Source organism: Pterocles gutturalis, unplaced genomic scaffold (genome assembly GCF_000699245.1).
Source record: "Pterocles gutturalis isolate BGI_N339 unplaced genomic scaffold, ASM69924v1 scaffold6118, whole genome shotgun sequence".
Lineage (NCBI taxonomy): Eukaryota > Metazoa > Chordata > Aves > Pterocliformes > Pteroclidae > Pterocles > Pterocles gutturalis.
In genome coordinates this window covers 5399-22204 of record NW_010117939.1, presented here as the reverse complement: position 1 = coordinate 22204, position 16806 = coordinate 5399, and the positions used below count along the sequence as shown (strand labels likewise).

The window sequence follows — 16806 nt, the reverse complement described above, 5'->3', positions numbered from 1 at the left end:
CAGATTATATGAAAGAATCTGTGTGCAGCTCCAGCACTTGTTCTCTGAACAGCAGCGAAAACCCATACGCCACCATTAAAGACCCCCCCATCTTAACGTGCAAACACTCCGAGAGCAGCTACGTGGAAATGAAATCGCCTGGTCCCAGGGAGTCCCCATATTCAGAAATGCCAACTTCATCCACAGCCAACAAAAACATCTATGAAGTTGGTAAGCAGGGCGGGCGGCAGCAGGTCTGTTCCAACAGCGGTGGTTTTCTTGGAGGGGTTGGTTTGTGGTTTTTTTGTTCCTTTACTGGGGAGAAGCCTGAGTGTGAGCATGTTGAGCTGAGTCCCAGGCAGGGGCTGTGCTGCCGTGGTGGGTGGGAGCGTGGCACCACTCAGCCCCGGCAGAGAAGGGCTGTGGTTGCCCCTTTAGGCTCTTGTTTTAAGCTGCTGGAAAGCCCAGCTGCGAGATTTTGGAAGCACAGAAGTGTTGGTCTTTTGAAGCCATCATCTGCAGGGCTTTGGGAAGTACCTGCACTTGCTCTGTTTGGTGTTCTTCTCCCTGGTCTGCCCTGTATGCTGCCCCATGCCTCACCAGTAAAGCTGCGAGGGGAAGGGATGGTTTGGGAGAGGATGTTCTGTGCTTGCGAAAAACCACCTGAGCAGAGTGTTTGGGGAGCACTGGGAAGTTACCGTAACCCGGTTTTCCTTCCTTCCCCAGAGCCCACCATCAGCGTGGTCCAAGACGCCCGTGGTCGGAGTGCCAGTTACCTCCAAAATCCATACGACCTGCCGAGGAACAGTCACATTCCTGGTCACTACGACCTCCTCCCCGTAAGGCACAGCCCGACGCACGGGCCATCTTGGGACAAGCAGTCTTAAAGGGATGGACTTCACTGGCGCCCTGCGCTGCAAACACGAACTTTGAGGAAGCGAAAGAGAAGACAATCCTTTTCTGTGCTGCGCGACGCTGACGGGACTTCAGGCTGTCTCACGCAAGGACCTAACGTAACACAACATCAGCTTGGGCCGACTGCTGCATGATGTTATTTATAAAGACATTTTTCTATGGGTAATGGGAACTAACCAGAACCTCTGCCACAGGTGACTGGAGCATGTCACCCCTGGAAGGTGTCTACGTGCTCCAGGCAAAAACTCTCCGTGGTGTGTATTCTAACCCTGGCTTTGCTGTAAAATAAAACACAAAAACACGCCAAGTAGGAAGACTTAGAGATATACATTTCTACCAACTGCATCAAGAAACCTTTTACTGTTAGGGACAAGGTGACTAGAATACGCTGGAATATATTTTTCCATCTTTGTCATGGAAATGGACATTTTTCTGAAGGAAAGCAGGGAAACTTGTCATTTCACTGTCTGGAACCTCATTTCCTGCCATCGCCATGTGCAGCCTGCGCAGATCATGCTTGGTAATTAGCACTGAGATGTTCATCTTCATATTCAGTACCCGGGTGTCTGAGTAGAGGAACATTAACACAGACACACTGTGCAGTTTTTAAAATGTAACGTCTTGGCAATCCTCCACTGATCTTTGCTAATGACTTGAGTTGAGACAATGAGTCTCACCCCCAGCTTACCACACTTTTAACAAGCTATAAAATACTTTGATTGGCACAGAGAGGGTTTAATTGTCCTTATGCAGCTTCTGTTGTGGTAGATAAATCCAGCAGCTTTGCCAGGCACTGTAAACGGATGCACCGTCGGTTACTGCCCTGGGATGCTGCAGGTGTGCACAGACTAACCCTGGTTTGGTTTCCTTTCCTAAAGCTAAGACACATCGGCTTCTCCAGCCCCTCTTTACAAACCACCTCATCACGATTCATCTAACAGCATGCCATTTACCACACCCTTTAATTTGATGTGCATTACCATGTCGTGCAACTTTCTCCGTTGATGATTCTACCTGAAATGTCATTAAATGGAGCTGGAACTGGGTTTTCTTTTCAGCAGCTGTTTGTGAAGTAATTACCAAGGGGTTGGCTCATGGTAAAGTTTTGGACTAAGCTACCGTGATTTTTTTTTTTTTTGGTAATCTTTATCGGTTGGCTCATGGTAAAGTTTTGGACTAAGCCACCGTGATTTTTTTTTTTTTTTTGGTAATCTTTATCAACCTAGAAAGTAGAATACTTGCCGTTAAGCAGTTCCTTGTAGATTTTGAGCATGAAGTAGTATTGATTCTAAGTATGTAACTTTATTAGGCAAATGTGGAAGTAGCAAGTTGATTGCCTCTTAAATATAAAAAAAAAAAAAAAAAAAATTCTGTTGCACATTCACCAGCCTGACGGAAGTAGAAGAGAACGAAACCAGACCAAGCAGTTTGTTCAAAGCATGATCACTCCGTAACCTGCCGGTCTAGAGGACTGGTGTGAGGAGCCTTCCAGCTGGGAGGCAGCGGCTTGAGCCTGGCTCTGAGTCAGACCATAGGGTCACGCTGGTGGGACCCAGCCCACGTCCTCACAGATGGGCTCAGCCCTCACCTTGGGGAGGAAAGCTCGTGGTATGGTGGGACTGAGCTGCTGGCAGCTGGCACAGCACCCGCGGGCTCACTGCCGCAGCACACTTGTGTCGGGGTGCCAGGAGCCCCGCTGATGTGCTGCTGGAGGAGCCGGGACCCTGCTGGTGATTGGGGTGGCTATGAACCCCTCTGTGCAAACCACGAGTTGTGCAGTGAGACAGCCAAGCTGAGCCCAGAGACCCCCAGCTTCCAGAGCAGCAGATTTTCATGTTGCAAGATTGCGCAGAAGTAGTTCCGCGAATGCTGCATGTGTGCATGGGGGCAGGGACTGAGCAGCAATATTTTATTTTCCAGGAAAGCCTTATTCGAGATGTAAGCAGACAATTATTTTGTAGGGCCAGTAGGAATATATTTTATGTACATGAATAGAAAGACTTACCTCAAAAAATATCAAGAGAAAGGCAGTTTGATAAGGAACGCTCGTTAGAGACCGACCTTGACACCCAGCACAAGCCACCTCGGCTACCAGCCTGACCGATGTCCGTATGCGTGTTGCTGTAAAGTTTGCAATGAGACTCTAGAGAGCAGAGATGTGCTCAGTATTTTTTTTTTCAAAGCTGGATTTTTCAAACCAAATGCAACAATGTGCATAGAGCTTAAGAGGAAAAAACCAAACAAACAAAATCAACAAAAAAAAAAAAGTACCTTCTTGTATATTAGCATTAGCTTAGGAAACAGGCACCAAAATGGCAATACTTTTTTTAAGGCAAGACAGATTTGTAATATATTTGTTCACTGTGCAAAGGTATTCTACCTTGTACAAAATAAATTTAATTTCTCTCAGTGTGTATTTCTCAAATGTACTCATTTGCAGACTGAAACTTCCAGCCCATGATCAGGGACAAGTTCTCCAGGCGACGGGGCTGGTCACAAAGGGGCTGTCCCCCCACATGAAAAAAAACCCCTCAGGTGTCAGGGTTACAAGCCAGAAGTTGCCGTATTTCTCAGAAAACACACTGCTGTAATTCAGACTGAAATTTGGAGGTAATTTCGAGTAACGCCCAGCTTTAAAACAGAACGTAACCGGCTCTGCACATCTTCCAACTCCTCCAGCAGCTGTCGTTCTGCAGCAGTCTGACCTTAGCGGGTCTGAGGAAGACCCCGGTGATGCACAAACCCAGCCGGACAAAAGAGCAATCCGGGGCGATCCTCTCTCCAATTTCCATGCAGCACTTTTCAGTGCATGTCGTGACAGCGCTTGGTGACACCAGCGGGTTGTTGAGCCTTCAGGTGGGCACCGGAGGATGCAGGCCAGCACCGTCCCCCTACTGCAGCCAGCAGTGAGGAGACCGGGCACGCAGCAGCCGTCTCCGCAGGTCAGACAGCACTCGCACGAAGCCTAATCAATAAATCACGAGTGCAGATTTGCAACAGAAACACCTTCAGAATTAATGACTCCCAGGCAACGCCAAGGACTGCTACATGTTGAAGCTTTTTCAATATTTGTGCTTCATATTTCTAAAAATCTTGTTAACTAAAGCCCAGCATGTAATCTTCTTATTTGACAAGCCACACTCAATAAGCCATTTAAGTCTGGAAATTCATCAGGTTGGAACTGATAGAGTAACTAATTCTAGCTTAATAAAAGTGTCTTTCCATCAGAACAATTCCCTGTCCTTTCTGCTTAAGAGTCAGAACCTCAGCTCCCATCAAACACAAGAACCACTCGCTGAACAGCTCCGTAGCTGTTAACGTTGGGACTTTCAAATATGTAAATAAGAGCAAAAGCTTTTGGCAGGTCAAGTCCATTTTGCAACACCAGACAGAGTTCCCAGAAACGCAGGAAGCTCATTCCAGGGCCCCAAAGCTGTATCTGTTATAACCGGTTGTCTCCTCCTAGCAGAAAAGAGACGCTCCAGCCCAGAAGCAATGGCAGCTACAGCAGAGGATGATTAATCAGCAGCTGAGCGGGAACAAAACCCCGATGGGTCGGTGTTCAGACAGAATAATGTCTTGCATTGTCTCTCCAAAAGCGCTCTGTAAAGCACCTGCTTGTCCCAGGAGTGTCACCGGCCGCCACAGCCCTGCGGTGCTGAGGCAGGAACAAGCTAAACATGAGGGAACAGGAGGCAGAGGCTTTGCCAGGTGAGAACTTACCTCTGGGTACATGCAGCACTCAGTTTTGCTTTACAAGTTGATAGATTGTGAAGGGATTACCAAATCATTGCATGAAGATTGTATATTCCATGTTGCAGCAGTTTTTGTACAGCATTCCTAAGGCCTGTTTTAGGATTAGTAATTTTAAAGTTCTGGAGGGAAAAAAAAAAATATCAGAGATCTTACTTTGTCTAGCAGCAGACACAGCCATTTCCCTGCTGCCCAGGACTCGAACACAGGACAGTTTGTTGCAAGGCGAAGGAAGCGGCACGTGCTCACGCCGGCACTGCACAGGGCAGCGGCGGCCTCAGCCTCCGACAGCGACTGGTGCTCCCACAGGCTCCCTTCTGTTTGCATTTGCTGCAGAAGGAGGTGTCTTGCATAAAACCACGCGAAATCCAACCCAGACGTCACAGCTGAGCTGAGCTGCCTGCGTACGCGGGTCAGAAAAGGGAAGAGGAACTCACCCTGCATTGCCAGTTGACACATTTGGAACTTGGCTGCTCCAGTAATTTGGTCAATTCCAAAATATGCTCCGGTCTGGCCACAGAAAGTGCTGGGAGAACAGCTGTCTTACACCCCAGCCTCTCCTGCAATGCCAGGCTCTGTCCCCAGAGCCACCAGCACCCACAGCACTCTGGGGGTGACGGCTGCTGCAGAAGCGGCCAGGGCCACCACACACAATGCTCACTGGCCACCGCTCCTCCAGCAGGACACCAACGTGGGAGCAAAAAGCTTCAACCATTTGCTGTAGAAAGCAGGAGTTTGCTCTCCCACAGGATTTTCTTACTGGTGGCAATGTGAAAAAAAAACCCAGAAAATGAAAAACAAACCAAGCAGGTTTGTGAAAGGCACTCAGAGGTTTGAGTAGAGCGAACCCACAGCCTTTTCAAAGCGTAAAAGCTTCCTGAAGCTGCCAGACTGTCACAGATCTGAACTGCAGCAGCCCCAAGAAGCTGCAGGGCTGGGCTGGTGAAGAAGGGAACTGTTACGTGACCCTTTCAGTTCCTCTTCAGGGGTTACTTCAGTCTCTTCCTAGAGCCCGTTCCAAGAAGCTTACTAGCTTCCAGTCAGTAAAAACCTTCAGGTCGAACCCCAGTTCTCCCAAAAAGCGCACCCAACACTGTACTGAGTCGTCCCCTGTAATTCTTTATTAGAATTATGGATGAATATATTTTAAATCAATCTAAAAAAATAATGAATCAAAGTACAGTACATGCATAAAATACAAAGTAATTTACAAACAGATCAGAACAGCATCTTCAGAACTAGGAGGAGAAATGGATAAAAAAAACAAAAACCAAAGTGACCGACTACAGCAATGCCTTCTGTGTGCCTTACACATCATGAGCACCGCAAGACAGAAAGGTTGGGTACGAAATGCAGCTGGTAGTGCCTACCCAGACCTGGATGTTCCAAGTGGGTCATATCAGAGTTTGAGAAACATCCACTACAATCAATTACTTCCCTGTAATTGTATAAATAACCGCAGGCATTTATACAACAAACAGTTCTTTTAAATAGTGTAGGAATTCTGTGTCTCTAGCCCCCAAACCTCGGTGTTAGCGGCATGTTTGGGAATAGCACGTACTGAGTGGTGCGCAGGGGTTTCAAGTGCAGAGACAGAAGGCACAGTCCATGGATCCCTGAACAAGCGAATCGAACAGGTCATTTGTACCGAGTGACAGACCACAGAAGGAACACATCCAGTAGGAAAACTACTCCAGCTGTTTTTGTTAAAGAACATATACCAAACCACTGGAGTAGTTTAAAAATACCGGATGAAACAACTGACAACTAAGACCAGTTGTGGAAGTTATTGATTCACCAGCTCAAACATTTGACTCTATTAACAGATGTGCCATGTATTAATAAAAGTGGTAAGTAATACGTGACAACGCTCTTCAAGTCTGTGTTCCATGAAAGAAAGAAGGCATCCTCAACTCCTGATACCACCAGCACTGTGGAGGCCAAGTCTGGGGCAGCACAAAACACGCTGGAAGTTCCAGGGTTGGAGCGGCCCTTCAGCAGTCACGCAGCTCGTGCGCAAGAGGCACAGCGGAGGGAGTCCCCGGCCAGCCTCCCCGCAGCTCTGCCTCCCCTCACCACCCCCTCTGCAGCAGGGGCCAAACCACACAAGCTGCCTCACAGGTAGCAAGAACCCTGCTGCTTGTTCGCCAGAAATTCTCTTTTCTCCCCCATAATATTCTATGAAAAAATTCTCTACTTGACAATCTGAAGATGTAGCCAAAAACATTAAGTTACATTAAAATTGCACTTTAGAGCAGCGGCATTTCCTCAAGCTTTAGATGCAGCATTCAACACCTTCAGACAGGGAAAGGTTATCCTGCCCAGAGATATTTTCCTAGCTAACCTGACAGTAATTGTTCTGCGAGGAGCAGAATAACACCTTCCAGTGCTCACTACAGGTGTCTGTGCTCTGACTAGCGAGCGTCATGTTGGAAAGAGATCAGATCAGTTCCAAACAATTTCCTGAACCAAAACCAACAAGTCAGTGTTGGGAAAATACTGCAGCCACACAGAAGCAATAGATTTAGAAACACTGAAATCAAAGTGTTTAAGACATGGAGAAATTCAGAAGGAATAAGCAGTAACTAAACACAAGAAAGTAAGCACAAGAATTACAAATATATTTAAATCTTGGACCTGGGGAATATACACAGCCTTTTAGGAAAGAATGAACAATTCTATATATTCTGACAGCACTGCATCTTTGGTTTGTTTTCGGTGGTTGGAGGGACATGAATGGGAACCACGTTGTTGCTTGGAGACATATCGTTTTCACGTCTGTCAGACATTTGCTTCTGGGAAACAATACGATAGATCTCTGGAAGATGAGAGAGAGCTCGTCATTACACGTACACCGGCAATACACCACCAGAAAGTTAGGTTTGGAGGAAACCAGGCACAAAATATATAAAGATTTCCCATCGTTTTGGAAATATATAGGTAATGCACAGAAGCGGTCACAAGAACTTCAGTTGTGATGCTTTCTATATTCAGAAAATAAAATACTTCTATTTTTTTGGAAAAGATTCATTTTTTTAACAATTGTTTTACTCCCCTCGAGATAAGAGTTAGTAAACGGACAGAATTCTGGCTCTGGGGACAGTGGTTGCATATTTGCTGACGTATCGGCAGACGAAGGCAGGATTAGAAAGAACCACTCAAAACGTCTATCTCCAGTAGGACTGCAAGGGCCACTTCTTCTCTCTCAGCATGCCTGTCACACCCAACAGCTTGTCTATCATCCAAGTGTTTTTAAATCTTCAGAAAATGTTGACTGTGGCCCAGAAGAGGAGACCTGGCGCCTGAAGCAGAACACGAGCCCTTTACAAAAGGCACCGTGTCAGTGCAGCCAAACTTCAGAACTACAGAGGAGAAATGCGGAGTCCAGATAAATTCCAGCATAAATCAGAGAGCAGGGGTTAAACTCCTGTGCCTGTCCCAGCACCTGCTGAGTGGGGAACGCTGCACACCTGCACCCAGAGCCTTGCCTGGTTTCCTGGGATTTGTTAGTGGCCCATGGCTTGTGCTGTACATAAACTCAGAGTACCTACTAAAGCACTTATTTCAGCTGCATAAAGAGTAAAGCATGTGTAGCACCTCACCCCCAGAAAGGAAATAAAGGATACCAAAAATAGCACATGGGGAACTCGCTTGCAAATTCAAGTTTTAAACCATTAATGTTTAAAAAAACCAAAAGGCTTGCTAAAGCTCAGTGTAACAAAAAGTTTGAAAGTGTTTCAGCATCAGCAAAAAAGCCGACCCTAAAAAGACAACGTCACCTCCTCCACTTTACACAACAGAAAAGCGTGCTGGCAACAAACACCCCAGCCCCTGGGAGGAGGGAGGTGATGCCCACACCCAATTTGCAGGCTCCAGCTCCCTGCCCAGCTGGAGGGTTTCAGATAAGCCCAGGCTGCAGAGGAGGAGCGTGTCTGCACTCCACTCCTCCTGCAGAGCAAAGCAAGGAAGGGCACAGCTCGCAAACAGCTCCAGGAAAACAAAGCGAAGGTCCAAGTTCTTCTGGAGGTCTGAAGTCTCTTATCAGCGGGACAAGGACTGTCCAAACACACAGCTCGCCTGACCCCAAACCAAGACACAGTCTTTTCCACCAGAAATTTGTCATTAGGGAGTAGCCTTTGTTCAGAATTTTAATGAGGTGCCGCTCAGCACACATCCCGACATCATTTCAGTACTGGAAACTGAGCAACCTTGTGCAGAGAGGTCTCCTCTCTGCTGCCACGGGCTGATCGCAGAGCTGAGTGCCTGCTTTTACATCAACGGGAAGAGATGGCATTGAGGAGCTACAAAGGGTCCCCGGGAAAAAAGGCTGGAAAACCTTGCCCTTGATGCAACCAGCCTGCGCTGATTTAAGCTGCCAACACAAACAGAGGCCAAGCACAGAGTAAGAGCAGGGCTGCACGCACCTACGGGGCTGCTGGCAAAATAAAAATGTCTCCTGTAGATGCTGTGCTGTGTAAGTAACACTAATCTTTGCAAACAGTGCTTTGAAAGAATCTGCCTGTTGGGCCACCAACTGACAGCTCAGACTCCAAGAGGGATAAAGGGTTCAGAAAAATGGGTTTTACATACACATGCAGTTACAGATCAGGTCACTGAGGCAACCAAACAAGAGCTGCCCGTGTAAAAAGATTTTCTGATTTCACCCTTTCTTGAGTTCAGACTTTTTTCCAACAGTCTTACACAAAAGCAGCTTCACAAGTTAAATGAATCTTGTGAAATCAGAGCTTTAAAGCCACCTGCAAGCCCATGTGGGAATTTGCAGATAAGATCAGCCTCGGCAGGGTCAGCAGAGTGCCTGTGTGCAGGTGGGAGCAGCACAGCTGGACGGCATCCGCTCCGCATTCTTCAGGACAAGTTTTCTGCTCCACCACCTTGCCCCAGCTGAGGGTAGAGGGACAGTTACCTTCAAGTCCAGAACGCTGCCTGTTCCTATCCAACAGGACAAGGCCCCTACCACCTTCATTAGTAGAACCTCTCTAGTAGCACCTCTGGCAGCAGGAACACTCAGTTTTCCAAAGAAATTCCTGAACAAGTTCATACCGGTCCCTAACACCAGCTGTCCCACACCTCCTTCACCGAGCAGGGACTGGCAGCCAGGGTGCCCTGGGTGTAACACCCTCACCTCACAGCAAACAGCTTCAGGAAACAGCCCTGAAGCCTTAAAACCAATGTGAACAGCATTGATTTCTCTGCTGAGAAAGGGTCTGTCCCCTCAGTCTCTGGGAACACATTTCCATGATCCCCCCTTCCACGAGCCTCCCCAGCAGCCCTGCAAGGACACTCTCCCTCCTCTGCGGCACAAACCTTTGTGCAGCCCCAGCGCACTGCCCTCGGTGAAAACCTCATCGGCTGAAACCCACCTTTCCCCGATCAGCTGCACACTCCCACCACACACAGCTGCTCTCGCTGGGGCAAAATGCCCAGCGGCAAAGCCTGCGCTGAAACTGGACTGCAGGGAGGAACGCCGGGCTAATGAAGACGTGTGCTTTTTAATGAAGACACTACGCTTTCTGCTCTGCTCAGGAACTGAATGAGACCTTATTAAGAGCACATTCAGCAGAATGCTTCACCGCATAATTGGTAACTGTGCGAGACAGGCCTTGCGCTGTAGAGGCTGGGAAAAAGCGACAGTGAGCCTAGGAGGAGCTTGTCCGGTCCTTGTCCGCTCAGCCTGCACTCGTGTTCCGTTCATTTTCAGGTGTACAGAGCTAACAAAAGAGGAAATCCCTAGACTGGTTGACGTTAATGCTCTGTGATGTTGTTTCCTTGGAGACGGGATTCCTTAGATACAAAACGGCAGCAGAATGCAGCACGGGAGCACAGCACAGAGCCGGGCAGGGAAGGGAGGCAGACTCCAGTTTACTTTAAGGATGCTTTATCCTGTTGCGAGTGTTCAGAGTGGCTAGGATTATAATACCAGTCTCTCCTATTTGCCAGATGATACAAAGCAGCTTTGTGTGCACAACAATCAGCCCCTGAAGTCTAGACATCTTGCAACAGAAGAATTTGGATAGGGACCATTACCCTAAACCATTACAGAAGGAAAAGGTCCCCAAAACCTCCTCTGGAATCCACAGCAGGACAGGAAGCCCACTAAGATATACCCACCTCTAAAAGTCCTCTATAATATAGGGAGAGGAAAGAAACTTTCTCCCCCTCTTCCACCTGTAACAGCAGATCACATACCCACTCAGGCTGTGCTAGCTGGAATGGATTCGTATTTCCCAAGCCCAAAGCCATCTATTCAAAGCGGCTTAATCTGAGGATCTGGGTGTGGATGAACTTAACACGCACCCTGCTACACCTCCAAGGGAACTACTCTTACAAGTTTCCGACACTGTCCCAACCAGCCCAGCTTCAGAAGGGCTGGAGGAGATAGGAGTTCTGCTACAGACCATAGTCACGACACCCTGTTCAGGAGAGATCTAAGCCACTGGGCAAAAGGCATCGGGAGCAGCCTGGGATGTCTCTGTGGTGCAGTTCCCAGCACCGCAAATACTGGCAGAGCTGGTGCAGCAGCATGCCCTGCCCCTTCTGTCAGCCACCTCTGCTCACAGCCTGTGGCAAAGCCTCTCCGCTTTACCACCTTCCTTCTTCAAAGGACAGCGAGCGTTCCACCCGCACGCACTACACTTGGAGGCAGCCTTGCCCAATCCGTGATTCTGCAGGGTCACTCTGAAAACCACATTCCTCAGATGACTGCTCCCCTCTTTCCTTCAAAGCAAATCATTAACAGAAAAAGCCAGCTGTGAAGTGTTATTGAGAAGTGTATTGGCAGAACATTTGTCCTCAGCATGCCAGTCACAGCCGAGATGGAGCCAACCTGCTGCTAATGCATTATTTACTTCATCTTTATCTCCCTGAAACAGGAGCTCCTGTCTGGAGCGAGCCACATGCCCACTAATCAGCAGAAGTGTTTCTTCCAGCACAGCTGAACTAACCCCTTCTGAACACGGATCCTGTCCATATACCCGAGAGCTCTTTACCCAAAACACTGTCAGAGCAACATGCAAGGAACACTGACATTTGTGGAAAACCAGCAGCCTCAACAATCTGTCAGAGTCCACAGAGGGCAAGTTTTAATCACTTGTTCTCTGCTTTCCCTTACAGAAAAATTAAACTAGAAAAAAAAAAATCAAGCCTCAGCGAATTAGAATCCAAAATAACTTCTGGAATAAAAGGTACTGTTGGAAGCATGAGAGGAGAGAGAAAGAAACAGCCTGTGCCCAGGAGGTGAACTGCTTCCCCATGGCAACAGCAGTATATCGTCTAAGCGTCACTCAGCTCCGGGGAAGTAAGGCAGCAGCCCAGGGCAGGCAGGAAACTTTCCATTCCTTCATCCATCACTGCTGAAACCAGAACAGTCCAACAGGAGATGGGGACAATTAGGTGACCAGTTTATATTGGCTACGACAGCCGCACAGCCACCTTGGGAGGGGATAAACAATGTCTGAAATATTGCCAGTTCTGGTTTTTTAGCACTATTGCTGAACAAGGATAAAAGTTAATTAACTAACCTTCATCTGAGAGCCCCAATCCCCTCTGAAAACTGAAAAAGCAGGCAGCAAGGCTGTTTGTTCTACATTACACACAGCACATTTGGCCAGAATCTGACCTCAAAGTTCAGTCTAGGTGCTCCTGAGAGGACAGGGGCTAACAAGAACACATGCATAAAGGAAGAAATTTCAGGTTTTAGCAATTACAAATAAGCAACAAAAAATGTCTTTCTCATGAAAAATCCATGCCCAAATTCACAAGCAGGAGCTCTCAGACTCTTAACAAGTTTTGCCTATCTAAAAAAGGGTTTAAACAAAAAGGGAGTACTTTAAAAATTGCAGCACTCACTGCCATCACGTGTTAGAGAGGCCAGAAGTCCAGCCAGGACTATTAAATACAGTAACAGGGACTACCCTGCAGCTCAGGAGTCACTGTGTCTCAGACTACCAGGCACTGTTCAAAGGAGGATCTCTACTCTTTCATCCCCTTTCCGTTGGCAACTGCTACGGTCACCATTAAAGATGGAAACAAACTAGATTGACTTCTCCTCTGATAAACAATGGCTGCTTTAATTTGATGCTCCCGGAGGCACTCCCTATGCCACACACAAATGGGAAACCTGAAACATGAACTAGGCTGACTAGAAACCTGGGGCACATCAAAGCGAACAAGGATTCACTCCTGAGACCAAGGCTGGCCTTTCAACTGTGATGCTTCAAAACCAGACTCCAAATCTTATGGCTGTGAAGAATGATTAAATAGCAACATTTTAAACACTTTATAAGCAAAGAAATGCCTATTTGCATCACATCTGAGCAGCTTTCCACCCTTCCCCCTCGAAACACAAAGCACTAGATGACTCACCTGTCAGAATAGTCTGGAAAGCTGCTTCCACATTTGTGGAGTCTAAAGCAGATGTCTCGATAAATGACAAACCATTCTTCTCTGTGCAAACAGAAATACTATAATTAGAGGGCTTCATCACGTACCTGTTTCCCATCTAGAAAAACTTCGGTACCAGATTATATTCATGGTGTTCCGGATGATACGCACAAGTATCAAGAAAAAGTATAAAAAATTGTGGGTTTTTCCCCCCCTTACATGATCTGAAAGCAACACCACCCCACACCAGCATTAGAATTCACACTCATCCCAAAGCACAGGGATCAGTCCAGTGCTGTGTTACTTTGCGGCACAGCTTCCTGCATCACTGAAACTGAGAATTTGTGACACTTCCAAGAACTGTGTGAGGAAGCTTCCTGGATTTTCTTTAACCTCATCAAATTTCTCCACCTCCCACCTGCTGGCATCTTAACAGGGGAATGACAGTCCTCAACCTGCAGGCAGGGGTTCTCACTGGCCATAAACTCTGCAAATGCAGCTACAGCATGCCTTAATGTAAGAAACCCAGCTACACTCCTGGGTGAAAGAAATTTGGCCTAAAACAAGGAAAGATTTACAGAAACTAGAATTATTTTTTCACAGATGTTAATTACATAACAAGAGTCAGAAAGCCGGTTTAACAAAAGTCACAGGCACCTGCGTAGGGCTCCAGATCAGTTGGTACAAAGGCAGCAATACACAAGTGCAAAGCTACCACCATACAACAAACTCAAACCTAAAGCCACAGGCACAGTTTTTGCAAGAAAATCAATGCATAGGAAAGAGAATAAATCCAGTTTAAAATCTTCAAGTGCCTCTGCTGATTCTTGAAACCCCATCAGCACACATGTTCTGCAAGGCTTCCTTTTTGACTTATTTAAAAAGAGGCAACCACCACCATACGACACTGAGGAACATCACCAGCAGCACTTTTTTTTCCTACCAGCACACTTGTGTGCCTAAAACCAGGTATGCAGATCCCCAGAGATTTCGCATTAGGAAATTGAGTCCACCAACCTGCAAAAGCTCTGGCCTCATCTGTAGGGACTGCTCTGAGGTGGCGCAAGTCGCTCTTGTTTCCCACAAGCATGATTACAATATTGCTGTCAGCATGGTCTCTCAGCTCTTTCAACCATCGCTCTACGTTCTCGTAAGTAAGGTGCTTAGCGATGTCATACACCAATAATGCCCCTACAGCTCCACGATAGTACCTGTGGGCGAAGAGACGTGTTAGACAACCAGCAAGAAACATCATGATTAAAAGTGACAAGTTATGTGCAACAACAGGAGATAGCTATTACTAAGGCAGCTTTACAAAAAAAACATCCAGAAGCAGGCTATGTGGAACTTGAAGCAGTGAAGCCGAGCATCCAGACTAGGATTATGCCCCAGGACCACCAGAACAGCCAGGACAGCTCAGAGTCCAGGAGGTAAGCCAAACTCCATGCTTGTGGGGAGAACCCTGCATCCTAAAAATGAAGCTCTGGAATATGTGGGGAGCTACTGCCACCTTTAACCTCTGATCTGCTCCTGAAAAGCCTCCCCCACCCATCACTGTGGGTGCAGTATGGGCACGGCCGGTCATGATAGAGAGGCTTTAGAATGACTCACTGCATCATAAAAATGTCAGCCCGATCTATTCCCTTTACAAAAGGCTGCAGCTGGTCTCCTTTCAGACCAGGGAGAGGCACAGTAATGCATTCAAAAAAAAAAAAAAAAAAAAAAAAAACCAGGCCGTGTTCTCGCACCCCACAGTTACCTCCAGCTTCACCTAAATCCAGCTTTCGCTCTGAGGGCTTTTTTCCCACTAAATGAGCACACAAAGTGAGCAGTCTTTCCTTGCTGCTACAGGAGGGTTTCTGCTCTTAGGTTACCACTGATAAAACCTCCATGAATACTGATAGGACTTTATCAATCGCTTGCATTAAAATGAGTCTCTCAAAGCTCTTACATTTTAGGCTTGAAATGCCTCCAGTTACGTATCACGGAGAGCACTGAGAGTAAATCAGTGTGTGCAGGGACACACTATATCAAGTTTCTGGACCAAATAATATTGAAGCTTCCTTCTGCCATAGGTTATGGATAGTACACGATAAAATACAAACATCCCCATTTGCAATTTCTGAGGAACTGGAAGGGCCCAAAATTACCCTCCTCAGAAAAAGTTTCTCTTCAGCCATCCAAGCTCTCACTTACGCTGACGTTATAGCTCGGTATCGCTCCTGCCCTGCTGTGTCCCATATCTGAGCCTTTATTGTCTTCCCATCAACTTGGATGCTTCTTGTTGCGAACTCTACTCCAATGGTGCTTTTGCTTTCCAAGTTAAACTCATTGCGGGTGAACCGAGACAGAAGGTTACTCTTGCCTACTCCAGAGTCTCCAATAAGGACAACTACAAGACAAAAGTGAGATGAGAATCAGATTCCAGATGTATATAATGCATTGACGACCACCTGCAATGAACATTTATTTTCCAGAATGAAGCATGAAGGAAAAGAACAGCAAAACCACCACCTTTGTGATGAGTCTACTGTTCAAGCCCTGGTATTTCTGGAGAACCAGAGCTGCCACCTTCGCCCATTCCAAACAGACCTTAGACTCGACTTTTATTTGTTACATCTCAGCCTCCTTTGCCTGATGCAGAAGAACATTCCTCCTCCAGGAAGAATATACATGGCCAGTTTAAAGATACTAGCTGATCCACAGCACCCTGCCTTCCTGTGGGCCCTCGCCGCTGCTGACACCCCTGGCCACTTGAGGCCAGAGCCTGGAACGGCTCTAAAATGCTGCCAGGGCATCGCTGGGGCTCAGAGCCACCATCCACTCCCCCTTCCCCAGCCCAGCCCGACTCATCAAAGCACCAGAGCCAAGCAGACTAATTGGAAGGATTCAGCTCTGCTTGACAAGAGATTGACAGAGGGTTTAAAGTCCAGTTCCTACAGGAAGAAAAGCATCACGAGGATTTGCTGCAATATCCTGTAATGCTGAGTTGAAAGGCGCAAGTTGAAGTGTAACTTAAAACTCCCGAGGGGGTGAAACACACTCACACCCCTGAGTCATGCCAACAGGAGCCTCTCGGGATGATCTTATGCCCTTAAGGCAGATAAGGTACTGAACTGGTAACAGAAGGAAATGGAGGAAAAAGAGGACAAGTGAGATCCTCGAGAAGAACGGCTCATAACCTTAAAGTTCTGCCGTGAATCCAGGCCACTCAAAGCAAAAGAGTGCAGGCTCAGGTGACAAAAACAACCCTGTTGTGGCTATGCTGCTTTTGAAAAAAAGAGAAATACTTGCTCAGCAACATACATCATTTAACAGTTAAGACACTGCAACACAATGTTAAAGACTCTGTGTGGTACAACAGAGGAATGAGAGCACCAAACACCTCCATCACCTGAGAACCCCCCACCAAGCCGCAGTCTAGCAGCACAAATACTCCCATCTGCTGCTGCACCACACAGGAACACCATCTTCTCCTTAAATAATGCAAAACAATTCTAACAAATGGGATTTCTTCTGACCATAAGGGCAGAGAAGCACCTTTTAAACCCCTTCCATAAAATGAAAATTGCAGCAAATGCTAGGTTCAAACACGGTGTTGTGGAGAATACTTCATCGAAACCATCTCCCCAGCCTCCCCTGCCAGCTGACTCAGCACGAGCTGCACCCAGCGGCTCTGGTAACCACTGCTGCTGATGCTGAGGACTCGAGAGCAGGTAGGTGGCAAGCACCAATGCCGAATGCAAACAGGATTCTGCT

General features: G+C 47.1%; 1 protein-coding gene across 1 annotated transcript; it reads right to left on the bottom strand.

Annotated features, from left to right (window-relative positions):
• Positions 1–5746: 5746 nt before the first annotated feature.
• RAB11A (RAB11A, member RAS oncogene family) lies at positions 5747–15443 on the bottom strand (the record flags this gene model as incomplete). Its single annotated transcript, XM_010075997.1, has 4 exons — positions 5747–7465; positions 13030–13110; positions 14065–14258; positions 15244–15443. Coding segments are annotated over 4 exons (615 nt in total), but the record flags the coding sequence as incomplete, so codon positions are not given.
• Between the last annotated feature and the right edge of the window lie 1363 nt (positions 15444–16806).